Source organism: Salvelinus alpinus, chromosome 1 (assembly GCF_045679555.1).
Source record: "Salvelinus alpinus chromosome 1, SLU_Salpinus.1, whole genome shotgun sequence".
NCBI classification, from domain to species: domain Eukaryota; kingdom Metazoa; phylum Chordata; class Actinopteri; order Salmoniformes; family Salmonidae; genus Salvelinus; species Salvelinus alpinus.
The window spans coordinates 85,369,256-85,395,741 of record NC_092086.1 but is presented as its reverse complement, the minus strand read 5'-3'; the positions used below and the strand labels follow the sequence as shown (position 1 = coordinate 85,395,741).

The 26,486-nt window shown below is 43.3% G+C and overlaps 1 protein-coding gene across 4 annotated transcripts in view; it reads left to right on the top strand.

Moving 5' to 3' along the window:
• The window catches only part of LOC139532320 (active breakpoint cluster region-related protein-like), a 218,784-nt gene that overhangs the window by 33,205 nt on the left and 159,093 nt on the right, over positions 1 to 26,486 (top strand). For 2 of the 4 annotated variants that reach the window (XM_071329800.1, XM_071329825.1), the window contains exon 1: positions 1,972 to 2,333. The exons of the other annotated variants lie outside the window; for them this stretch is intronic. In XM_071329800.1, the coding sequence (XP_071185901.1) occupies positions 2,273 to 2,333 (61 nt within the window). In that variant the 5' untranslated portion in view covers positions 1,972 to 2,272. Of the gene's footprint in view, positions 1 to 1,971; positions 2,334 to 26,486 lie in introns of those variants that run through there. 4 annotated transcript variants of the gene reach the window in all.

The following is a 26,486-nucleotide window of genomic DNA, read 5'->3' as shown; positions in this document are numbered from 1 at the left end:
GTGTGTGGAGGCCCCACAGACTGGCCACTTCCAGCTGGCAGTGGCACATTGCGCCCTGTGTATCGTGGAGAGACAAAGAGCAGCGCTCTAGGCCAACTGTGTCTCTAGGAGGGGATCCTCCCACAAGGCTTTGTGTTCTAATTGATGTTCTGCCTCACATGTTACCCCCATCCTAAAGGGGGGAGAGAGCAGGGGAGATGTTTTGGGTGGGTTGGATGGGGGTTGCAGGAGAAAAAGGAGGGGTTGGAGGAGAGCACTTCTCATCTTCCCACAATGTTGAAGGAGAGAGCGGGTGGTTTGGGGGTTGAAAGTAAAGGGGGGGAGGTGGAGGGAAGAGGGAGCACTTCAGAGGGTCTTTGTGATGCATGACTTTAAGATCTCTGTACACACACACACACACACACACACAGTTAATTGGTTCGTTATTGTTAGGGAGGAGAGCGGCTTGTGAACAGTGATTTCTCAATGTTAAAGGCCTGACGCTGTCAGATTTTATTTGCTGCTACAAGCCTGAACAACTGCAGTCTGTATCCGTGGCCATGCTGAAGGACATTGAGCGGTGCGTTTTTGGTGGTTAACTGAATTTTGGTGAATATCAAGTTTGCGGTGTGTGTGTGTGTGTGTACTGCTGTTGTAATTCCCAGTTCCCTCTGCTGATCCCACTCAACTCTGTGTATCTGTGGAGATGTCAGACACACACATGAGAGATTTACCACCACTACTATTACTACCACAGTAGTGTCTGAGGAGTAGGGACATGTAGTGATGGTCACTGGTCCGCTAGGTTTACTTGGTGAAGAACAGGAGAGAGCTAACATGAGTGTCTTTTTCATTTGATTCCGAAAGTGTGTGTGTGTCTGTTTCTAGTGCGGGGGGGGGGTGTGTGTCAGTCGAACAGTGAGGAAGATATGGCTCGTTGTCACGGGAATGGAGAAGAGAAAAGATGACAGAGCCCATCTGCCCCTCCTTCTCTACCTCTTGTTCTATTGTTTTCAGCACTACCCTTCTCTACACCCACATCTCTCTGGCCCTTTACTGTCATCTGTTGTAGACTTCCTTTTATTTTCATCTCTCTTTCATGCTCTCTCCTCTGCTCTATCTCCTCAACAGCGTCCCAGAGAGTCTGTCTGGAGAGACACACACACACACACACACACACACAAACTAGTCTCTTTTGTCTCTGACACGATCACAACAACCCCTCTGCCCCCATCACTTCCTAACTCCATCAGTCTCAGAATCCGGTTAAAACATTTGGTTCACCCGCATCGCTCCATATCACAGACAACAAAAAAATCCATGGCAAAAATGGAAAGACGAAGTAGGCAATTCTTTGGTCCTTTCAAAACCTGTTGTATGTAACATATTGTGCACTATTGCTTGGAAAATAAATACATGTGACTGGATGACAACATAATGATTTGTTTTCAACATTAGGGCTGTTTTCCTAAAGAACTTAAATCTGCTTCATGTTTTGTTTCCTTGTCACGATACTAACGAGTATCGCGATACTGGTATTGTTCCTGCCCTTATCACAAACTGGAAGTGGTGTCTTTTAGTACTGGCCAGTACTGTACAGCCAACAGGACTAGTCTTGTCCAGTCAGGAGAGGGGTGTATTTGTGGAGCCATTCAGAAACACATTAGGACACACAGGCTAGTCTTCCTAGTCCATTAGTACACAGGCTGTATCAGAATATTACAGTACAGACAACTGGACTAATGCAACCTCTTGAGAGAGAGAGAGGTCTGTTTTTGTTTGATGTCTCCCTGTCCCTGAGAAAGGACATGACATAGAAACATCATGTGGAGGTTCTGATGTTGATGTGCTCATACCAGAGCAAGAGAGACATGCAGAAGAAGAGAACATACGAGGAGAGAGAGGGGATTGGATGAGCGAGCGAGAGGAGCTGTGCGTGCATGCTCGAGAGATGGAAAGAGGGAGTGGGAGTGAGCGAGCAAAAGAGAGCGAGAGATAGGGAGTGCTTTCCCTCTTCCCTAGCAACGGTTGGCTGTGACCGTCTCTAGCCTGTCGTTTTTTTTTCTCTGCCTGTCGTTGGAGCTCAGTCTGAGAGCAACCGTTAAAGCAGAGGGCTGGTACACACTCGTTTATTCTCTTGTTCTCTCTGTCTGTACTCCTGTTGGACCCAAAGTGTTTTTTTGTGTTGGTCTTTTGTTGCCTGAGATGACGACTGCCTTTCACCTGTGAAAAAGAAGGAGAAGAACAGAAAGGGAAAGGAGTGTTTTTTTTAACAGGAATCGTTGCTAGGAGGATGGAGCCCCTGAGCACTCGTGGCCTCCCCCGACTCTCTTGGATAGATACACTCTACAGCAGTATGTATCACTCTCTACTCCTCTCTTCCTCCATCTCTCTCTCTCCACTCCCCTCCCAGACCACATCCACCCCCTTGGAGCTGAGATGTCTGATCACGTTAGGACCAGAGATGTGTGTGTGTGTGTGTGTGTGTGTGTGTGTGTGTGTGTGCGCGCGCACACGGCAAGCACACTTTGTGTTTAGTCACCGCTCCCAATTAGCGTCCATCACTGTAGTTACCCATAACAAGACACCCCAGTCCTACATGTGTTATTTCACCTTCCAGGAGCACTGTTTTGCTCATTAATCTAAAGTGCGCGTGTTCGTGCTTTTGGACGTGTGTGTGTACAGAGCACCGTCGGGCTGTATATCACATTGAATCATTAAATTCATAAATTGAACTTGTATCTCATGATTTGAAACTGAATCGACTGAATATTGCATTTAGTTTCAAAATTTGATTTCAGTTGAATATTGAAATGTAATATTTATGTGTTCAGTTTCAATATGGTAAATATTGCATTCATTGTCTTGGTATCAAATTTACAAATGCATAAAAGTCTCATATTTTAAAATGAATGCAATATTCAGTTTCAAATCATGAAATACAACTTGTGTGTTACACATTCAAAAACATGAAATTCTAATTAAATATCCTAATACACATTCAAAACAATGCAATTCTGCACTGAAATCGCTCAAATGATCTTCCACCATTTGAAGAGCTCAAATAGGAGCATATTTAACCAACTTGGACCTATAGACTCCGTGTTGATTGCAGAGAGAACTCCATGTACTTTTCTAACCAGGACACACGTGCTGATAGCGAGTTATTAATCCATTCCACTGTTTTTGTCCATGTAGATTTTTCACTGTGGTCAGTGTCTTTATTGAACAGTTTCTGTGAATGGATGTTTTCTTTATCTTGTAAGTAGCCTAACGTAGTGCCTGCCAAAACACTGGTTTAGAAAATGACTGATCATGAATCATCATGATTTAATATATTTTTCAATTTAGGATGAGGATATTCTAGAAATGTACAGAAGATGTAGTTGTTTGTATTAACTCACGATTCTATTGTGTGTGTGTGATTTGTACACTGACTGCACAGTGATGGGAGCACTGATACATGAGACTTGTTATGTTGAGTTTTCATGCTGCCTGTAGAGCTACATTAACTAGGGAAAAGGAGTCGTGAACACACACACACACATTTAGATGCGTTACCCTTACGTGAGTGTGTCGTGATGTGGTTCAGTCTTTTCTCAGAGAAGTAGAGATTAGGTTATGTAACAGCTTGTTGTTTGTTCTGCTGTATAGCTGTTTTCACTTAATCTGCCCCTTCTGGGGTTGAGAGAGAGAGGGATGGCGGGAGAGGGGGAGAGAGAAGTGGAAGGAGAGGAACTGTGGGCGCGATGGAGAAGAGCGAGGTTGATGGAGGGGTTTTAGCAATGGGGGGGGGGGACTAAGAGCATAAAGTACCATATTATCACGCCAAATGGGTTTACCAAGGAAAACATCTGTTGGCCCAGGTAATGCTTTGTGTCTGTGTTGATGACTTCATCTGAGAACCTGCCATGCTGGACACAGAGCATCACAAACAATCATGTCAATTTTTTTCAAATAATCGTGTTCATTTCCCCCCCCCTATTCCTTGGGGCACGTTAGCCTACTGGTAAAAATAGATGGAAAAAAATAGACCACATTTAAAAGACATGAGACCGATGTTGGTCTAATAATGAATATGGGCCGGTGTGAAGTGCCTAGCAGCCAGTGATGGATTGAATGGTCTCCTTTGGCAGCAGCGCTGACAAAATAACACAATGAATGTGTCATTTACACGTCGCATTCCCTGTGTGAATAGGTTAGATGGCGAACAAAGACCTTCCAATGATGGAATATTAGCATAACAGGAGACAGTGTTGACTCAGATGTCCCTAGACCTTATTGTTAGATTGTCTTGAGGGCTACTTCCATTATATTGAAGGCTATGCATGTTCCTTCCATTCCTTGTCCTCTTTCATTCATCTCTCCATCCTCCCTTTATCGTTGCTCCTCCTCTCATGGCTTGTCATGAGTAGCGAGACAGATCCAGTGGACAGTTGAGGGTGGTGGTGATGAATGTTGCAGTAAATCACACTCACATTGTGGTGATATTTTCTACTCCAGTGTTTATTGGTTAGCTTCCTTTACTGCACCAATCTTGGCCCGGCCAGCCAGGCCCCTCTGTGTCTAATGATAGTCAGTATGAAGCATGACATGTCAACACAGAGTGGTGGGTAGTAGGAGGTACCCGAGGCGGTTCCACTGTCGCAGCCATGACTGTCGCGCTCTCTCATTGTCTCACACACACACACACACACACTTATCACTCATTCATACAAATATCTCCCTCTTCAGAGAAAGTTCCAAGACGTCTCCCCTCTGTCAGACCCCTTGTCAGAGTCACCAGAAGGCTCAGAGACCAATTGTCTCTGACAGCTTACACATGCACTTGGACACTCCTTGGGTACAATAAGATGCACAGCCAGACATGACTGTACCAATATATAGCCTAGGCTAGCATTAGCAGCTTGTCATTTGTTGCAACTACCTGAATAGCTTGTTCTCGTAACGGTTAAATCTAATATGATATTTCCATCCATATGAGCACTGGGAATGGTTTCAGTGTCTCGTCTCCAGTATTTTCACTTTAGCTCGATGCCCAAGCCAAACGTACGGGTCCAGTATAATATATATTTAGAGACATCTCCAGAAACATTCCCTAAGCTACTGTAATGTCACGTCGATGCTGAAGCAAAACATCAAAGGATAGAGATTATGTAAGAGCCTTCAATATGGCAGCAGAGGACACACACACACACACACACACACACACACACACACACACACACACACACACACACATAATCCTAGTCACTGCAGGGAAGGCTAACTTGGGTTTTTAGCTCCACACACTTATCAAGAGGCAGAGGGGGCAGTTTGGCTGGCAGTGCCACTGCTGTGCCAGTTGTACAGCTACAGCCAGCTGGCTGTAGTGCATCTGCCCGGACTGCCCACTGGGATGCCAGGCATCACGCCACTGGGATGCCAGGCATCACGCCACTGGGATGCCAGGCATCACGCCACTGGGATGCCAGGCATCACGCCACTGGGATGCCAGGCATCACGCCACTGGGATGCCAGGCATCACGCCACTGGGATGCCAGGGTGCAGGCTGAATCAGGCCGTCCTGGGTGGCTGTGTAATAATGTCACCTATTAGAGTCCCAGCTGGGGTTCATTTGTAATCCCCAGCACGTTACATGGTCATGGTGTTTCAAGGTATTTTCAGATGTGAACATGCCACTGAGGTTTCATCTCCTTGTGGCTGCTGTTGAACTCTGATTCTGTACAATTATCCTGTCTTTGGCTGTAGAGATTTGAGTGGAGGCTTGTTTATGAAGCAAGGTTTGGAGCCTATGCAGTATGAGAGAAGATTTTGAGCTACTGTATGTTAGGCTAATCTTGGGTTCAGTTAATACACTCCCCATGGGGTCATTCCATGTGAAAGTGGATGGAGTGCTGTGTGGCAATGAATGAGTGGGGCGGGTAGGTGGTTGGTTTCTGAAACAGGGACTAAGTGGCTTTCCAGTATAAAACATGGTTTAGCTTATGTCACCCTCAAACTGCTTTTGCTGCTACATTTGTCTCTCCTATAGAGGATGCAATACTAGGACTTAGGTCTGAGTGCCTCGTTATGAAGCCAGTGTCCAGCCCACAGTAGAAGAGCTAACATCAGCAGCCTACCTAATGATGAGCTTGGTCTGTGGGTTGAACTGAGTGGGTTGGTGCTAACAGAGGGAATAGATCCTACTTCTAGGAGTTCGCCAAGAAAATAATGGGAGTCTCTTCAGCCCTATTGACGCCCATGTGTGGATTCATTGTGTTAGCAGCGTACTAGCCCCTGATGCTTAAAGGGCCGAGTGTTTAATGGTGGTTGTTAGAGTGTATCTGGGCATCAGGATGTGTGTGTTTGGCTCGCAGAGATCAGCAAATGGGGAAAACAAAATGATTTTGGAGAGCTTCCCAGAAACTAGAGTGAAAGATGTGAAAGGGGGCAGAGAGAGGAGTGAGGGAGTGTGTGGGGGTAAAATAACACTAGCTGAAGGTGTATAGCACATTCATCCCTGCAAAAACGATCTGAACGTATTGCTATCTCGGGAAACAAACAGCTCCACTCCATGTTGTGGGGTGTGTGTGTCCAGATCAATTGGTCCACTGCAGATGGACTGTAGCCTGATTGTGTTTCCAAACACATCAATCGGGTCCCGACCACAGAACAGATCCCTTGACTAGCTCGCCACACTGCCTTTCGTGTTTTAGATTGGGCCTCCACATCCTTGAAAGGAACCTACAGCTCCCTCAGTGGGTCTGATTTATGTCGAGGGGGTGTGATATATTGCCAATATACCACGGCTAAGGGCTGTTCTTATGCACGACACAACGTGGAGTGTCTGGATACAGCACTTAGCCGTGGTATATTGGCCATATACCACAAACCCCAGAGGTGCCTTATTACTATTATAAACTGGTTACCAATGTATTTAGAAGAGTAAAAATAAATGTTTTGTCATACCCGTGGTATACGGTCTGATATACCACGGCTTTCAGACAATCAGCATTCTGAGCTCGAACCACCCAGTTTATAATGTCTGATTGTGAACTCCACCACTGTTTGTGTACGGTATATTGGTTCTTACATTGATGTAGATAGACAAGATAATATGGATTAGATTTGTCAAAAAAAAGCCTGCTTCCCATACTTTCCTTGTCCCTACTGTACAAAGCACGTCCATTATCAAAAGACCCTCTGTTCTCGTTATCCTTTCCAAATTATTTTTAGAATTCTTCAAGCTCTGTCAAGTTGGTTATTGCTAGACAGCCATTTAAGTCTTTCCATACATTTTCAAGTTGATTTAAGTCAAAACTGTAACTAGGCAACTCAGGAACATTCAAGGTCGTCTTGGTAAGTAACTCCAGTGTAGGTTTGGCCTAGCATTTTATGTTAATGTCCTGCTGAAAGGTGGATTTGTCTCCCAGTGTTTGGTGGAAAGCAGTCTGAACCAGGTTTTCCTCTAGGAGTTTGTCTGTGCTTAGCTCAATTCCTTTTCTTTTTATCCCCCCCAAAAACTCCATAGTCCTTGCCGATGACAAGCATACTCATAATATGATGCAACCACCACCATGCTTGAAAATAAGGAGTGAAGAGTGGTACTCAGTGATGTGTTGGATTTCCCCCAAACATAATGCCTCATATTCAGGACCAAACGTTAATTTCTTTGCCACATTTTTTGCAGTATTACATTAGTGCCTTATTGCAAACAGGATGCATGTTGTACAGGCTTCCTTCTTTTCACTTTGTCATTTAGGTTAGTATAGTTTCCTTCCTTTCCAAGCAACTCACTTTTTGTTCTGGCCAAATCCAACACATTACTGGGTATGCTTGTAATCATTAAGGCCTGGGGAGTTTTTCAGTTAAAATTTCAATGGAATGAAGCTAAGCACAGGCAAAATCCTAGAGGAAAATCTTGTTCAGTCTGCTTTCTACCAGACACTGGGAGATGAATTCACCTTTCAGCAGGACAATAACCTAAAACGCAAGACCAAATCTACACTGGAGTTACTTACCAAGATGACATTGAATGTTCCTGAGTGGCCGAGTTACAGTTTTGACTTAAATCTATTTGAAAATCTATGGCAAGACCTGAAAATGGTTGTTGATCATTGCTAGACAGCCAACTTGATAGAGCTTGACGAATTTTGATAAGATTAATGGGCAAATGTTGCAGAATCCAGGTGCGGAAAGCTCGTAGACACTTACCCAGAAAGACTCAAAGCTGTAATCGCTGTCAAAGGTGCTTCTACAAAGTATTGGCTCGGGTGTGAATACTTATGTAAATTCGATATTTCTGTGTTTTAATTCAAAAAGTACAAATTTTCTAAAAATATGTAATTATGTAGTGTTGTGTGTAGATGGGTGAGAAAATTCAGGATGTAACAACAATGTACAATCAGTAAGGGTTATGAATACTTTCCGTAGGCACTGTAATTGTATGTGTGGGATACAGAGATGGGGTAGTCATTAATAAATCATGGTAAACACCATTTATTGCACACAATTAATCCATGCAACTTATCTGACTTGTGAAGCACATTTCTACTCCTGAAGTTTAGGCTTGCCATAACAAAGAGGTTGGATACTTATTGATTCAAGGCATTTCATTATGTATAAAAACATAATTCCACTGTGACATTATGGGGTATTGTGTGTGTGTGTGTGTGTGTGTGTGTGTAGATCAGTGACACAAAATGTCAATTTTAATATATTTTAACCGGCTGTAATGTCACAAAATGTGGAAAAAGTCAAGGGGTGTGACTACTTTCTGAAGGTACTGTAACTGTTAATTTGACTCAACAGAAAGCAATAAGTAGCAGTACTGTGGTCTTGTAGGTGATGGCTCAGTGCATAGGGATAAAGAATGGGATGTGTTCTCCTCCAGCATCAGCCTCTATCTCTTGTCCTGGCTGTCTGTTTGTGCTGGTGCTTGGTGAGGGATGGGGCTGGGCCTTATGTAATCAGTAGCACATCCATTCCCATACTAAATCAACTGAAACAACAGGGCTTGGGGCATGTAATGTTGGTGCATGTGAGAAAGAAAATGAATGTGAGAGATTTAAGGAGAGAGGTTTAGCGAGTGGGGGTTGTTGAGTGAGAGATAAAAGGAGAGATGGGAGAGGGGTTGCTGAGAGTGATGAGAATGGAAACGATCTCGGTGAATGAGAGGGAAAGGGACACAGATATATGGGCAATTTTACGGTTACGGAACACAAAACAAACATGAACTTTATGTGCAAGGACTTCTTTTAACAATTTACACTGCCATTTTTACAAAAACACATTTACAGAAAGAACTGTGCAGATGCAAAGTTTGGTAACAGAATTTCAGTAAAATCTCCTTCAGTTTGTGACCACGTTTTCCCAAAAGATGTCTGCAGAAATAATGGGGTTGCAGACATCTATAACATGACACCTTGAGTTTGAAAAAAATCTATTTTGGTTATTGAACTACAGTAAGTGAAGTGGATTTACACCCAGTACCAGAATTGCAGTTATGGAATTTCATTATTGGTCTCTGTAATTTACTCTTTACTGTAATGGAATTAAATCATGGGTCCCAGATCTGTACTACACAGAAATGCATAATTATGGATATGAATGTCATTCTCTTCATGGTGTCCTGGCTAAATTCCCAATCTGGCCCTCAACCATCACGGTCACCTAATAATCCCCAGTTTACAATTGGCTCATTCATCCCCCTCCTCTCCCCTGTAACTATTCCCCAGGTCGTTGCTGCAAATGAGAACGTGTTCTCAGTCAACTTACCTGGTAAAATAACGGTAAAAAAAAAAATAATAAAAAAAAAATAAAAAAAATAAAAAAAATGGTGATGTATCGTAAATATGTACACAAAGATAGCAATATGTAATCCTTTGCAAATGTGGGTATTATTCTACACACTTCACTACTGTACAGTAGGGAGGGGAGAGGGAGTTGAGAATGAAAAACAGAATGAAAAACAAAACGGTTATGAGCTGAACATGACAGTATGCCAGGTGAAGGGGGCACAGTAGCAGGTGACCTGTGGTTTGTGACTACTACTTTCCCATTGTAGCCAATTCAATTGCAGAAATTCCGTTACCGATTTTGGTAAAATAATAGTGTTTTAATCAATTAATAATTCATAAACTTGATATCAGTAAAAACACTAACTAAGTGGTAGGTCTACCTTTTACTTGTTACTTCTGTGAACTTTCATAATCCTCCCTCATCAGGGAGAGAAATCAGAGAATATCTTAAAGATATGTGGGTAACTGAATTTCAAGGAACAAGGCAATATTTCTTAAACTTAAAGAAAGCAGAAAAAAATATCCTAAACTAAATGTTGATATTAGTTGGCAGTGATCTTTACTTCAGTATTATTGTGTCTTAATGCATTTCTAATACCTTTTTAAGACCCCTAAAATGTATTAGAAATGGGGGTAGTTGAGTATGAGTGGTGGTCTGGGGCTGGGCTCTGACTGTGTTACAATGGCTAGTAGAGTATCTAGTCTAACCCTCCTCAGGTGCTGGTGACCACAGCCTCCCGGCCCTACCCATCACAGACAGCGAATGACAGCACAGCAACACCACTCCCTCAACCAATGTGCTGGCTGCCTTGTTTACATGCTCCTGGAAGGCATGGCACGATTTAGGCATTCAGGGCAGTCGAGCGAAAGAGAGGAGAACAGGGGGGCTAGCTTGCTCCTCCATTAAGACTTGAGACCTGATGCACTCCAGGGGCCAGATTCACTAAACCTTTTTAAGAAGAAATTTCTTAACTGCCAGTTTTTCCTTAAGTATAGACTTATGAAGAAAGTTAAGCAAAGTTGCTATTCCTCAATAAAGTTAGGGGGAAAAATTAAGAATATTTCCAATATGTTTCTTCCTAAGAAAATAGTTAAGAAGAAATGGGATTCTTGAAAATAATGTTTTAGTATTTCTTCTTGAAAATGTACTTAACATTATAACAGCTAAACGCTTGTCTTGTGACGAATGGATACTTTTGTAACCATGAACATTTTCTTGCGCCACTGTGACAAACAGTTGGCTACCGGACATTTAAATACAGCAAGAAAACGAATTAAATGCGCATTATCTAGCTAGCTAGTAATTAACAATATATGACAATATTCTAAAAGCGTTAAATAGCTAGCGTTCACTCGTCAATTTGCAAAGAAGAATTTGGCTAACGTTGTTAGCTATGTTGGCTATAATTTCGTTACGCGTTAGCTAGCAAACGTAGGTACTTTACTTACCGGTCGTGCAGTCCCTCTACCACCATCGTCTCCTATCATGGACAACGCCTTCTCCTCCAGCTGGTCCACATGAATGATCTCTCAGCTCCCTTCTTCTTAGCAGCCGGCTTGATGTCGGACCATTATTTTTTTACGGCATCATTGTCCCTTGCCATACCTCCAACTTCAGAGACCTACTTTGCCACTCTCGCCCATCTTCTCTTTTTGGTCTCTGCAGTTTTTCGAGTGTCCCTAACAGCAACCTTTTCATGGCTGCTATTTCCTCCACCATCACTTCAAGCTCTTGTTTGCGGAAGTTTTTATTGTGCTTTTCTTGGTTATCCATTTTAGTTTTTGGTATAGGTAGTCTGAAGGCTATAATGTGTGAAACCAATTACGTTTGTTTTTGTGCATAAAGGGTTCGAGCCCCCAAAAATATAATAATAATCTAGAGACATATAGCAGATAAATAAATGTAATAAAACGGAAGTATCAACACTTTATTATAGTGGGCCAAATCCTATCATCCTCGTCACATATGCGTATTTATTGGTTTCAATGTCAATGCCACAAAATAAGATATTTACAAAGTTCCTAAGAAAACTATGAATTACAAAGAACATTTTGAGAACTATCTGATTAACTTTTTTTTTTCTTGAACTCCTTAGGTTTTTTCAGAAATAATGTTTTGTGAATCAGGCCTCAGGACTGAATGGGAGCTGGGGCCAGCCAGACACAGGTGAATAAACACAGACTGTTCAATAGGAGATAAAACAATCCATTAAGGCCATTTATTAGACACTAGATTAATTATGTGGAAAGCAAACTACCCATCTATCACTATTTGATTAGTTTGCTTGATCCCAGCTGTGAAACCTTTACACCTTTAAACCAAATACCCATTAAACTGCAAATTTGAGTTCCTTGTTTTTCTTCTGTGTGATTAAAGATTGAAACGGTATGGAGTGCCCTTCCCTTTCCTCTGTAGGTACACTCTCTCCCTCACCACTGGTCTCCCTGAGGTGTCCGTCTCTTGGTTCTTCGCCAGGTAGTGTTACGGTATTTATGTGAGGTAACAAAATGGCTTCTCTCATCTTCTACGGGTTTAAGAGAAAGACTGTGTCTACTCTCGAAAGTTTAGCTCTCTCACCTAGAGAGAGAGAAGCATAATTATTGTCCAGATTAAGGCCAGCAAATGACTGGTATTTCTACTGTAGGGCAATTCCACGATAAGGGATTTACTCTTTGACTCAGACTTTTTACATAAAAATGTATGCCAAACAAAAAACATTGATTTCCAAGTTTAACAAACCATACAACTCTATGCACAAGGAAAATGTCAATAATTAATATAGAACATTTCACAAAAACATGTTTACTGCAAGAACTGTGCAGATGCAACGTTTGCTAACAGAATTACGGTAAAATCTCCCTCAATTTTTTTATACGACCACGTTTTCCAAAAACTCTGTTAAATATCTTCTCCGAATTAAGATTCCAAGATGTCTGCAGAAAGAATGGAGTGTTGGCTATGACATGACACCTTGAGTTTGAAAAAGTGTATTTGAACTACAGTAGGTTAAGTGGATTTACTGTAATGGAATTAAATCATGGGTCCCAGATCTGTACTACACAGAAATGCATATGAATATCATTCTCTTCATGGTGACGTTTCCTGAATAGGTACACAAAGGTAGAAATATGCAATATCCTGCTTTTGCATATTTGGGTTTTCTACAAAGTGGCTGTTAAAATGAGCTCTGCCTCCAAACAAGACCACGTTTGGTCATCTATATTTCACAAGTTCGGACATCACAGTAGAGTTCAGTACAGCACAGTAGAGTACAGTAAAGTAGATATGTTCAGTAGAGTACAGTACATTATACTGTGCTCTACTGTACTCCACTTTACAGTACTGTGCTGTACTGTGATGTCTGAACTTGTGAAACAGACGTCTATGATGAGTTCAGGTTTGATCCAGCCAGGATTGGACTGACCACATTTCACCTACTTTTCAACGTTGATGGATGTCTGGTGTCGGTCAGTGCGTGAGAATGCTTGTTACAGTAAATGAAAGAGGGTAGGTGGTAGGTACCGGGAGACGTACTATTAACTGGAGAGAGAAGAGAGCGGCAGCTAGAGGGAGAGTGGGTGAGAGGGAGGGGTTGTCCAGATTTTCAGTCTTGCTTTGATCTCCAGAAGACAGAAAGAGAAAAAAAACTGTTATGATCTGAAAATAACAGTAGGCCACTGGAAGGGAGAACAGTAGCAGGTGACCCAACTCAATTGCAGTTTTTTTGTTAATGATTTTTAGGTAATTCCATTACAGATTTGGTAACTGAACGAGTTTTAATCACTTGATAATTCATAAAAGATCTTGATATCAGTAAAAACACTAACTAATTGGTAGGTCTACCTTTTACTTGTTACTTCTGTGAACTTTTATAATCCTCCCTCTAGGAAATTTGAAAATATCTTAAAGATATGTGAGGTTTTTGGTAACGGAATTACAAAGCACAAGGCAAAGTTTTGTGAAACGTACAGAAGGCAAATTATTTATCCAAAACGAAATATAACAATCAACCATTTATACATTGAGTTTGTCTGATGCTTTTAAGCTAACTGCACATTTTCTTGGAACAGTTTTATTTAATTTAGAAGAACGTCTTCTCAATCATTGTCATGTGGTTATTCAAAATAAAAAAGATACAAACCTAAAAAGAAAATGATATTGCCAATTATGTAAAAATAGCCTATAAAGCCATCAAATAAAAACATTGCAGCCTGGAGGTAGAAAATATCCTGATTTTTAATATATAAAAAAAAAATCCTATAAATCACATTCGCTATGCATAGCCTTTCTACAATGAACTTGAAACATTGAATCAACTATTAACTTGGGTCTGGCCTGAAGCTCCTTGCAACATTGTATAAAATATTCTGGGCCCTCAGTTTCCCGAGCCAGTGAGCTCGGGACAGACACAGCTGTAGGCTATTTGCGCAAGGGAATAGAAGTAATCAGGTAGGCCTATTTTATGACGTTTCCACTGGATCAGAGCATGACGTTTTTCCCTTTCATGCTGTGTGCTTATTGAAAGAAAGAGAGCTGGAAAGATTTTTCAAATACATTAAGGAACTATTGTCATTGTTAATGGATGTAAAAACAGACTTAGTTTGCTTGCTGTTTGAGGAGAAGAAAACATTACTTTCAGAAGCTTCACAGCTCATTAGTGGTGGTACATTCTATGTGTAATCAGGTGCACGTCCTTACTCCACATTGACAGGAGTGCTCCAAACAAAATACAATGACTAAATTGACAAAACTTGTAAATGGAATGAAATAAACCTAAACTTGATTCTCACAAGTGTAGCATAAATGGTGCGCTCTGCAAACATGTCCACTCCGAAAATGAGAATGGTAAGTCTGGAATAATAATATATTGAATGCATTAACAGACATTACCTTAACCAAACAAACATTGTAGATTCCAGATTTGAGGAATTAATGGTAAATGTAATGGGGAATTGATAGACATTAACAATCAAACGCAAACAATTCACACTATGAAACAATGAATGTGCACAAATTGACAGAGCACTCATTCTGGAGAGAGACGTGCATTGTGCATCTTAGCCACACTCCCCTTCTTCTTGGACTGTGCCATCCCCGCGGCCTCCGCAATGGATTAGTTCACTGAGATGGGCGTGAATAAGACAGGTGTCTCGTGGGCCTTAAAATATATATATATTTGTTACTGCTCAACAACAACAAATCTTGGTCGACCAACAACCTATTGGGCTCAGCCCTAATATGGCAAAAAAAGAAGAAGAAAAAGACTCTTAGCTTTCATTTGACACCAGATTTGACATGCTCCTATGAACTTCACATGTTGGTGCTCATGGGTCCTTTTACATGGAAATGCCCTTTAGGACTGCTGTTCAGTGTCTCTCTCTCTTTCTCACTCACTCACTCTCTCCCAAGCACCGTGTTTTATGTCGTGACCTATTATGGAAAGAGTAAGTCTTGGATTGTACATTATGGCAACCCCCTCACTCCCTCTACCCCATATCGCTCTTCTCCATTTAAAATAAAGGTTAAATCTCTGTTGGTCTCTTTCTCTCTCTTGTTCTCCGTCTGTCTCTATTTGAGTCAGAGAGGTGGAGGAAACATTTGACTGTTGCACCTGATTCACCTACATCAGTATTCGGTACAGGAGAGCTTAGGGAGAGACTGTTAGATATGTACAATTTGGAGGGAGAAAGAAAGAGCAAGCGAGAGGGAGATGGTAGGGGTCACAGAAGAATTCGATGTTCTCTGTTTGACTTGGGGTGTGCGTGCTTGGTAGTCTGATTTGAATACAGAGAGAAGCAGCTATCGGTGAGGTTTTGTTCTGTCATGCCAGCATGTAGAGAGACTTCCATCAAGCGTGATTGTCAGATTGTCAAGGTTGGGATGTTATCGCTGCTGTCAGAGCATCTGCTACAAACAAACAAACAAACGGCATACTATCCTCAGTCTTGCTATAGACAGGATACGTGCTGTTCCTGTTCAGCAGGATAACTAGTGTTCATTCTGTCTAACTGAAAAATGACAAAACAGTAGCTTTAGCATTATTCTAATAGAACCAAAGCTTCTTTTAAGAGACATTCTCAGCCTCATTTCCCTATCTGCTCACACCTGTGCAGGTCATTAGCTTACGCGTTCAAATCCGGTCCTCCTCCTCTCCTCCAGTGCAGCGTGAGTGCAGTTCACTCTATTTTCTGTGAAGAATACTGATTGTGAATGTGGTGGCTGGAAGGACATTACATAACACACCCACACTCTCTCTCCCTCTCTCTCTCTCTCTTCAAACTCTCTCTTTACACACACATTCCTCAGGGCTTACATTAGAGAGGACAGGAAACGCCTCGTGCAGTAGGCTCTGTCAAGGTCTGTCATGGGGCGTGAGCTGGCCCTGATATTGCTCATACTAGGGGCTTATTCAGTGGGATGCAATGGTACTCAACATTGTTATAGGCTCACACACCTACACACTAGTGTACTGTGCGTGGGAGTGTGTTGGCATGGAGTAGGCAGTGATATATCACCCTCCAACCTGTGTAGGGCCAAAGGGAGAGAATGGGCGGATGGATATGTTACCACTTGCTGGGACGTGGGGGAGGTGTGTGTATATGCTTGCCTTGGGCGGTATACCGGGGTATTTGGAAATGGCCACGGGATGGTTTTTCAATTCCGTTGAAATACCTTTTATTTTTTCAATAAATTTAAATATTTGTAGCTACTTTCTTTTTTAAAGCAGATTGTGTTCTTCATTTCACCTGTCACATTATTTTACATTATGAAGCCTACCCTGTCATGTGTTTGTTTGTAAGTAGCACAACTGGCGAAAGCAGGAGAAGGTGAGTCCAGCTGTGCATTGAGAGGTTGCGTTTGAAATTGATCGTCAAATGTGTTTTTTTGCTTTAATAGAGTGATCAGGGATGTGCAACTATAGTTTAACTTCACAGAAAATATATTAGTGCCACATATATATTAGGCAGAAAATAGCATCATGCTCATCCGATGACAATAGAAGTGCTACGCTATTTGGCTGGCAGCCACACAAGTAAAGGAGTTTACAATGAAAAAAGGATGAATGGCCATCATACAGTTGAAGTCGGAAGTTTACATACACCGTAGCCAAATACATTTAAACTCAGTATTTCACAGTTCCTGACATTTAATCCTCGTAAAAATTCCTTGTCTTAGGTCAGTTAGGATCACCACTTTTATTTTAAGAATGTGAAATGTCAGAATAATAGTAGAGAGAACGATTTATTTCAGCTTTTATTTCTTTCATCACATTCCCAGTGGGTCAGAAGTTTACATACACCCAATTAGTATTTGGTAGTATTACCTTTAAATTCTTTAACTTGGGTCAAACATTTCGGTTAGCCTTCCACAAGCTTCTCACAATAAGTTGGGTGAATTTTGGCCCATTCCTCCTGACAGAGCTGGTGTAACTGAGAGTCAGGTTTGTAGGCCTCCTTGCTCGCACACACATTTTCAGTTCTGCCCACAAATGTTCTAAAGGATTGAAGTCAGGGCTTTGTGATGGCCACTCCAATACCTTGACTTTGTTGTTCTTAAGCCATTTTGCCACAACTTTGGAAGTATTCTTTGGGTCATTGTCGATTTGGAAGACCTATTTGCGACCAAGCTTTAATTTCCTGACTGATGTCTTGAGATGTTACTTCAATATATCCACATAATTTCCCTCCCTCATGATGCCATCTATTTTGTGAAGTGCACCAGCCCCTCATGCAGCAAAGCACCCCCACAACATGATGCTGCCACCTCCATGCTTCACGGTTGGAATGGTGTTCTTCGGCTTGCAAGCCTCCCCCTTTTTCCTCCCAACATAACGATGATCATTATGGCCAAACAGTTCTACTTTTGTTTCATCAGACAAGAGGACATTTCTCCAAAAAGTATGATCTTTGTACCCATGTGCAGTTGCAAACCGTAGTCTGGCTTTCTTATGGCGGTTTTGGAGCAGTGGCTTCTTCCTTGCTGAGCGGCCTTTCAGGTTATGTCGATATAGGACTCATTTTACTGTGGATATAGATACGTTTGTACCTGTTTCCTCCAGCATCTTCACAAGATCCTTTGCTGCTGTTTTCGCACCAAAGTACGTTCATCTAAAGGAGACAGAACGTGTCTCCTTCCTGAGCAGTATGACGGCTGCGTGGTCCCATGGTGTTTATACTTGCGTACTATTGTTTGTACAGATGAACGTGTGGTACCTTCAGGCGTTTGGAAATTGCTCCCAAGGATGAACCAGACTTGTGGAGGTCTACAAAAAAAGATTCTGAGGTCTTGGCAGATTTTTTTGGTTGTTGATTTTCTCATGTCAAGCAAGTTTGGCACTGAGTTTGAAGGTAGGCATTGGTAGGAAATACATCCACAGGTACACCTCCAATTGACTCAAATTATGTCAATTAGCCTATCAGAGGCTTCTAAAGCCATGACAATTTTCTGTAATTTTCCAAGCTGTTTAAAGGCACAGTCAACTTAGTGTATGTAAACTTCTGACCCACTGAGATTGTGATACAGTGAATTATAAGTGAAATAATCTGTCTGTAAACAATTGTTGGAAAAATGACTTGTCATGCACAATGTAGATGTCCTAACCGACTTTCCGAAGCTATAGTTTGTTAACAAGAAATGTGTGGAGTGGTTGTACAATGAGTTTTAATGACTCCAACCTAAATGTATTTAAACTTCCGACTTCAACTGTATTTTGAATGTTTATCATAGAAAGAAGGCAGCTAGCTACATTTCTTAATGTTTTGTTTTATGTTAATTTGCATTTTACCAGAAAAAAATAGGCTGGCTACACTGGACAAAGTACTGGAGAGCGCTGCCTGCTGATATATTGCCCGTTCGTGAATTCTCATCGAAGTGGAGAAGTTCAACTGAAGCACAAAATGAGTCTGATGAGCAGAAATTACAATAAGAAACATTTTTATTGGCCTCCCGAGTGGCGCAGCAGTCTAAGGCACTGCATCGCAGTGCTAGCTGCTTCACCACAGATCCTTGTTCGATTCCAGGCTGTGTCGCAGCTGGCCGCAACCGGGAGACCCATGAGGCGCGCAATTGACCCTGCGTCGTCCAGGTTAGGGGAGGGTTTGGCCGGCCGAATTGTCCTTGTCCCGTCATGCTCTAGCGACTTATGTGGCGGGCCGGGCGCATGCACGCTGACACGGTCGCCAGGTGTACGGTGTTTCCTCCGACACATTGGTGCGGATTAAGCGAGCATTGTGTCAAGAAGCAGTATGGCTTGACGTGGTCGTGTTTCAGAGGATGCACGGCTTTCGACCTTCGCCTCTCCCGAGTCCATATGGACAAGACTTTAACTTCCAATTGGATATCACGAAATTGGGGAGAAAAAGGGGTAAAGAAATAAGTGTTTTAGATCTGCGTTTTTCAATATATTTCTTATGTGTTTTGTCTTGAAATTTAAGAATTCTGCATTTAACTAGCAAGTTAACTAGCATTGTCTAAGTAAGTGGCTGAATTAATAAGGTGATGGGGCATCATGATATTGCTGTTAGATTTCTGCAGTGTTTGAGAAGTCAAAGCCCTTTAAATGAGTTATCTGTACAGCTGCCACTGCTATCTTTTGATTTCCTTGCGTTTTTTCTTCTCTCCATTCTCTGCCCGTCTGCTCCTCCCCCATCTTCTCAGCAGAGCAGGCAGGCCTGTTGCCCTAACTACTCCAGACTCCAAACAGACACAGCGTGTACACATGCTGCTCCAAAGCCAGTACTGTTCTTCCTTCAGACAAGCATGCATCAAAATTTAGTTCATTTGCACAATGTCTCTTGTTCACATTATTTTGTAAATGTCCAAACATACCAAAAATTACATTCTGTATTTTCTACCTAATATATGTAAAACTTTGAGCTGGATTGCCTTTATTTGCAATTTGTTTATTTTGCACTCATTGGCAGATTTACCTAGAAACCTTCATGGAAATTCACTATTATTTGTGCACATTTTGTTAGCAATCTGGTAATAGATGCCCAATGGGCTTTTTTTTGCGTTTTTGACACCCCCTTGTGTACTAAGACGGTAATACCGTAAATCCTGGGATGAGGACGGTGATCATCTGGATACCGCCCAAACCTAGTGTGTGTGTGCACATCCTAATCTTTGCAACCCAAATAACTATAATCGTGTAGTACCTACCTCGCCGGGGTGGCCAGCTGATTAGCATGTACAGCACTGGTTGCCATGGTAACAGTGGTGGTTGATGTATGCATGTGGCATTTGAGAATGAGAGGGGGTCCTTATCTCTCTCTACAGGCATATGGCTGAACAGCCTCATCTGATGATGAGAAACCTGTTCCTGATTCTGTAATTTCCTCTGTTTTGTTCCTTCACTTCCATAAAACACAGCATTTTGGGGCCTCCCAAGTGGAGCTGCGGTCTAGCATGCTGACCAGACCATCACGCGCATGTTGATTTTGTCCACCCACACAAGACGCGATCAGGACACGCAGGTTGAAATATCAAAATGAACTCTGAACTAATTATATTAATTTGGGGACAGGTTGAGAAAGCATTAAACATTTATGGCAATTTAGCTAGCTAGCTTGCTGTTGCAAGCTCATTTGTCCTGGGATATAAACATTGGGGTTGTTATTTTACCTGAAATGCACAAGGTCCTCTACTATACAATTTAATATACAGATAAAAGCGTAAACAGAATTAATTTCTAGTTCTCTCCTCCTTCAGGCTGCTTCTTCTTTGCCAACCATCATATAAAGTCCAATCAACTTTAAGGTGCATTACAACTACCAACTTGGACTGGAGTGTGGATGTTTATCTTTCAATCACCCAAGTGGGTATATGCTCCTAAAACCCGATGGGAGAGGCGAGGCTTGCAGTGCATCAAGCGCCACAAATGGAACCAAGTTCTATTTTAGCGCCTGGCTATGCAGATGCTTGTTGATGCGCGCAATGCTTGAATAATATGTAGGTGTGAATTTATTTTGCAACGCGAGTGGTATGGTCAGCATTTAAGGCACTGCATCGCAGTGCTAGAGGCATCACTACAGACCTGGGTTCGATTCCTGGCTGTATCACAACCGGCCGGGATCGGGAGTCCTATAGGGCGGCGCACAATTGGCCCAGCGTTGTCCGGGTTAGGGATGAGTTTGGCCGGAGGGGCTTTACTTGGCTCATCGCGCTCTAGCGACTCCTTGTGGCGGGCCATGCGCCTGCGGGCTAGCCAAATGCACAGGTCTAGCGTACCCAGGTTCTAATGCAAAAGGCTTCCATGTAAAATAATATTCAAATGTAATGTTCAGCCAGCTCCATAAATTGGTATCTCTCTCCTTTCTTGCGTGCCTTAACCGTTCTTCCAGGCACTCCCAGAGGATCTGTGCACAGCACATGTGAGTGTGGTTGTCTCTGTGTGTATTGATTAATGCATAAACTGGATTGATCTCTGCGGTCTCTACTGTACTCTCTCAATGGACAAATCAGTGCCTTTTAGTTAAGCTGGGGGTGGGCAACTAGTGTCCTGGAGAGCTGCAGGGTGTGTAGGCTTTTGTTCCAGACTGGCACTAACACACCTGATTTCATGTGTGGGAAATGAGCTGGATGATGTTCATAGCAGCCCTCAAGTTGAGCTAATTACCACCGTAACATAACACTAAAATCAAATTTGATTGGTCACATACACATATTTAGCAGATGTTATTGCGGTTGTAGAGAAATGCTTCTGTTCCTAGCTCCAACAGTGCAGTAGTATCTAACAATTCACAACAATACACACAAATCTAAAAGTTAAATATTAGGAGTGGCATTGACAAAAATACAGTATGTAAACATTATTAAAGTGATGAGTGATTCCATGTCTATGTATATAGGGCAGCAGCCTCTAAGGTGGAGGGTTGAGTAATAGGGTGGTAGCCGGCTAGTGATGGCTGTTTAACAGTCTGATGGCCTTGAGATAGAAGCTGTTTTTCAGTCTCTCGGTCCTAGCTTTGATGCACCTGTACTGACCTCGCCTTCTGGATGATAGGGGGGTGAACAGGACGCAGCTCGGGTGGTTGATGTCCTTGATGATCTTTTTGGTCTTCCTGTGACATCGGGTGCTGTAGGTGTCCTGGAGGGCAGGCAGTGTGCCCCCGGTGATGCGTTGGGCAGACCGCACCACCCTCTGGAGACCCCTGCGGTTGTGGGCGGTGCAGTTGCCGTACCAGGCGGTGATACAGCCCGACAGGATGGTCTTAATTATTCATCTGTAAAAGTTTCATGGTCTTAGGGGCCAAGACTAATTTCTTCAGCCCCATGAGGTTGAAGAGGCGCTGTTGCCTTCACCACACTGTCTGTGACCATTTTAGATTGTACGCCGAGGAACTTGAAGCTTTTCACCTTCTCTGTGGTCCCGTCGATGTGGATGGGGGCGTGCTCCCTCTGCTGTTGCCGCAAGTCCACGGTCAGCTCCTTTGTTTTATTGCGAGAAGTTATTTTCCTGGCACCACTCCGCCAGCGACCTCACCTCCTCCCTGTAGGCTGTCGTCATTGTTGGTAATCAGGCCTACTACTGTTGTATTGTCTGCAAACTTGATGATTGAGTTGGAGGCGTGCGTGGCCATGCAGTCATGGGTGAACAGGGACCCCTGTGTTGAGGATCAGTGTAGTGGAGGTGTTGTTTCCTACCTTCCTGATGGGCCTCCCCCAGGTGGTGAAGTCCAGGACCCAGTTGCACAAGGCGTGGTTCAGACCCAGGGCCCCGAGCTTAATGATGTGCTTGGCGGGTACTATGGTGTTGAATGCTGAGCTGTAGTCAATGAACAGCATTCTTACATAAGTATTCCTCTTGTCCAGATGGGATAGGGCAGTGTGGATCTATTGGGGCGGTATGCACATTGAAGTGGGTCTAGGGTGTCAGGTAAGGTGAAGGTGATATGACCCTTACCTAGCCTTTTTTTTTTTTTTTTATCCCATTTTCTCCCCAATTTTTCGTGGTATCCAATCGCTAGTAATTACTATCTTGTCTCATCGCTACAACTCCCGTACGGGCTCGGGAGAGATGAAGGTCGAAAGCCATGCGTCCTCCGAAGCACAACCCAACCAAGCCGCACTGCTTAACACAGCGCGCCTCCAACCCGGAAGCCAGCCGCACCAATGTGTCGGAGGAAACACTGTGTACCTGGCCCCCTTGGTTAGCGCGCACTGCGCCCGGCCCGCCACAGGAGTCGCTGGAGCGCGATGAGACAAGGATATCCCTACCGGCCAAACCCTCCCTAACCCGGACGACGCTATGCCAATTGTGCGTCGCCCCACGGACCTCCCGGTCGCGGCCGGCTGCGACAGAGCCTGGGCGCGAACCCAGAGACTCTGGTGGCGCAGCTAGCACTGCGATGCAGTGCCCTAGACCACTGCGCCACCCGGGAGGCTAACTAGCCTTTTCAAAGCACTTCATAATGACAGAAGTGAGTAGTCATTTAGTTCAGTTACCTTTGCTTTCTTGGGTACAAGAACAATAGTGGGCATCTTGAAGCAAGTGGGGACAGCAGACTGGGATAGGGAGAGATTGAATATGTCCGTTAACACTCCACCCAGGTGGTCTGTCTTTGTACTGATGTTTTGCCTGTTTGATTGCCTTACGTAGGGAATAACTACACTGTTTGAAATCAACCATATTCCTAGTCACCTTGCCGTGGTTCGTGCTTTCAGTTTTGCGTGAATGTTACCATTTAGCCACGTTTTTTGGTTGGGTAGGTTTTAATAGTCACAGTGGGAACAACATCCCTTATACACTTCCTGAGGAACTCCATCACCGTATCCATGTATACTTCAATGTCATTTTCAGAGGCTACCCGGAACATTTCCCAGTCCGCGTGATCAAAACATGGATTCCGATTTGGTCAGACCAGCGTTGAATAGACCTTAGCATGGGTACTTCCTGTTTGAGTTTCTGACTTTTGGAAGGGAGGAGCAGAATGGAATCGTGATCTGATTTGCAGAAGGGAGGTCTTTGTAGCCATCCCGGAAGGGAGACTAACAATGGTTGAGAGTTTCTGAAGCGTGAGTACTATAGGCAATATTATTTAATATAACTTCGCTAGCGTTTTCCTCAAATTTGCTTTGTTAAAATCCCCAGCTACAATAAATGCGGCCTCATGATATGTTTCCAGTTTGCACAAAGCCCAGTGTAGTTCCTTGAGGGCTGTCGTGGTATCAGCTTGAGGGGGAATATACATGGCTGTGACTATAACCGAAGAGAATTCTCTTGGGAGGTAATACGGTTGGCTTTTGAACAAAATAACTTTAAGTTTCTGTACGTTATCACAATCACACCATGAGTAGTTAATCATGAATCAAGCACCACTGCCTTTCTTCTTCACAGAGAGTTCTTTATTCCTGTCTGTGCGATGTACTGAGAACCCAGCTGGCTGTATGGATGGGGACAGTATACCCAGTTATACTCTGTTTCACGGAATCATGTCTCTGTTACAGTCCTTGATGTCTCTCTGGAAGGAGATTCTCGCCCTGACATCTACTTTATTGTCCAGGAACTGAACATTAGCGAGTAATATACTCTGAAGTGGTGGATGCGGTGCAAGCTTCCTGAGTTGGACTAGAAGTCCACTCCTAATACCTCTTCTCTGCCCGGCGGTGTCTTGGAGCAGCCTCTGGGATAAGTAAAATTGCCCTGGGGGGTACGAACAAAGGATCCGGTTTGGGAAAGTTGTATTTCTGGTCGTAACACGGGTGAGTTAGCGCTGCTCTGGTATCCAAAAGTAATTTCCGGCTGTATGTAATAACACAAAAAACATTCTGGGCAAATAATGTAAGAAATAACACACAAAAAAGCACTTCAAAGTTGCTTAGGCGCTAGAAGCAGAGCTGCCATGTCTGTCAGCGCCATTTTGTCTGTGTATCAGTTGATTAAATTACGTTAAAATGATCTCAGTATGCCTGCTTATTTCTCCATAGAGTGCCATTTTCTGGAGGCATTGGGCTGTTGCTGTGTAGTAGCTATATAATGTTGTTTGTTTCAACCCTGGCTGGCCATGTTGTTTATGAACATCACTTAGTGCCCTGCCTTGTGCTGCACTGTATGAGGCGAGGCCTTAATAAATACTTTAATTTCCCCAGTGTCACGTTGGGATTGACTGCCAGCCCAGCCCACTACAGTGGGAAGCATAAAGGTCTGCATGTACACAGTGACATGCACAAGGCAACACATAAATCCACTGTGGCGTATTGTCATCATCGCTCACGCCTGTAAATGCTCTAATCTCACAGGGACCTGGATGTACATTGAGCCTGCTCTCTTTTTCTTTCTCTCTCGCTCTCTTTCTCTCGCTCTTTTTCTCTCTCGACAGTAGTGTGTTTCAGAATATGGCTCTGTTGTAGTGTGGGTCCTGTTTTGAGAGAACTGTCCTGTTTTTGGAGAGGTGCACAGGGTGTTGCTGTGGAATATCTTGTCAACAGTCCAGCACAAACACACTCACACAGGTGAACGCACACTCATTCATATTTCTCTCTTTTAATGACCTCCCCAAATAAAAGCCAAGGTGCGATATGGCCCCCTCGAAGTCTTCTCCAGATCAGACCACACACACTCCACCTCTCCACTGGGGAACAGTGTGTGTGTCCTGTACTTACCTGTTGCTAAAGATGAAACTGAACAAAAAGCTCGACCAGTGCCAGCTGCAGGGTTCGGTGCTGGCTGCCAGGCGTTATGTAACCACCTCTCACCAAAGAACACTGCAGAAAGTTGCTGAGACAACCAGGCAGGAGAAACGTGCTGATGGGACTTGTTTGCTCTGCTCACTGCCGCAGAATATATCACGTCTGTTATGTAGAAGGGAAACTTGCAGGAAAGTTACTGCACTGTAGTCGGACAGATTTTCAATCATGAACACATGCTGTTGATACGGACATGGAGTAGGAGAAAAGTGTGTGTGTGTGTGTGCGATATGAATGACTAATACGTGGCAGAGCTGAGTTAAAATAGCTGCGTGTCCACAGAGTGACTGACACACACACACACACACACACACACACAGCACATGCACTTCTCCTGCCCTAGAACATCACACAACACACCACTGCTGATGGCTGACACCCACCCACACAGAATATCAACACATAAAAATCAGGAGAACCATGTGATATATAGTAACATCCCTTTTTTCTTTGTCAGTTCAAATGCAGCCTCAAGCTTTTCCTTCCTCGATACAGTGTTGATATTTGATGGAGGTGATGTGCATCAGAAATGTCTTCTGTCTGTGTACTTGCTCATGTGATTGCTCTCCCTGTCACTCTGCATCATCCTGTGGAGACCTGAGCTGTGACGTATGCGTTAGGAGTCTCTCTGGTCCACTCACCCATCCTCATAACGCCACCACACAGCCACATCCCAGCCAGCCTCTCATATGGGTTCAATACCAGTGTCATGACTGTGTGTGGAGGGGGCTGACAAACCCTTGAAGTATAAAACTATTATATGCCAAATGTTGTGCTCAAGGTGATGAAGTGACAGAATAGTGGTTCATACCAGCCATTTTGCCTCTAGTCTTTCTCCAATAGTGCCGTCATGAGTGGTAGCCCTGCCTCGGGTTAGCGCTAGATGTCTATTCTGACCCTGATGCAGCTTCAGAGCTGAGCACAGTCAGCAAGATGCCTACTTCGGTATGGGAATATAGGGGGGACAAGCCAGCCCCATCGGTCAACGTGTCCGTCTCAGCTTCCTCCAGGGAAAGGGGTGATAAATATTCTCTACA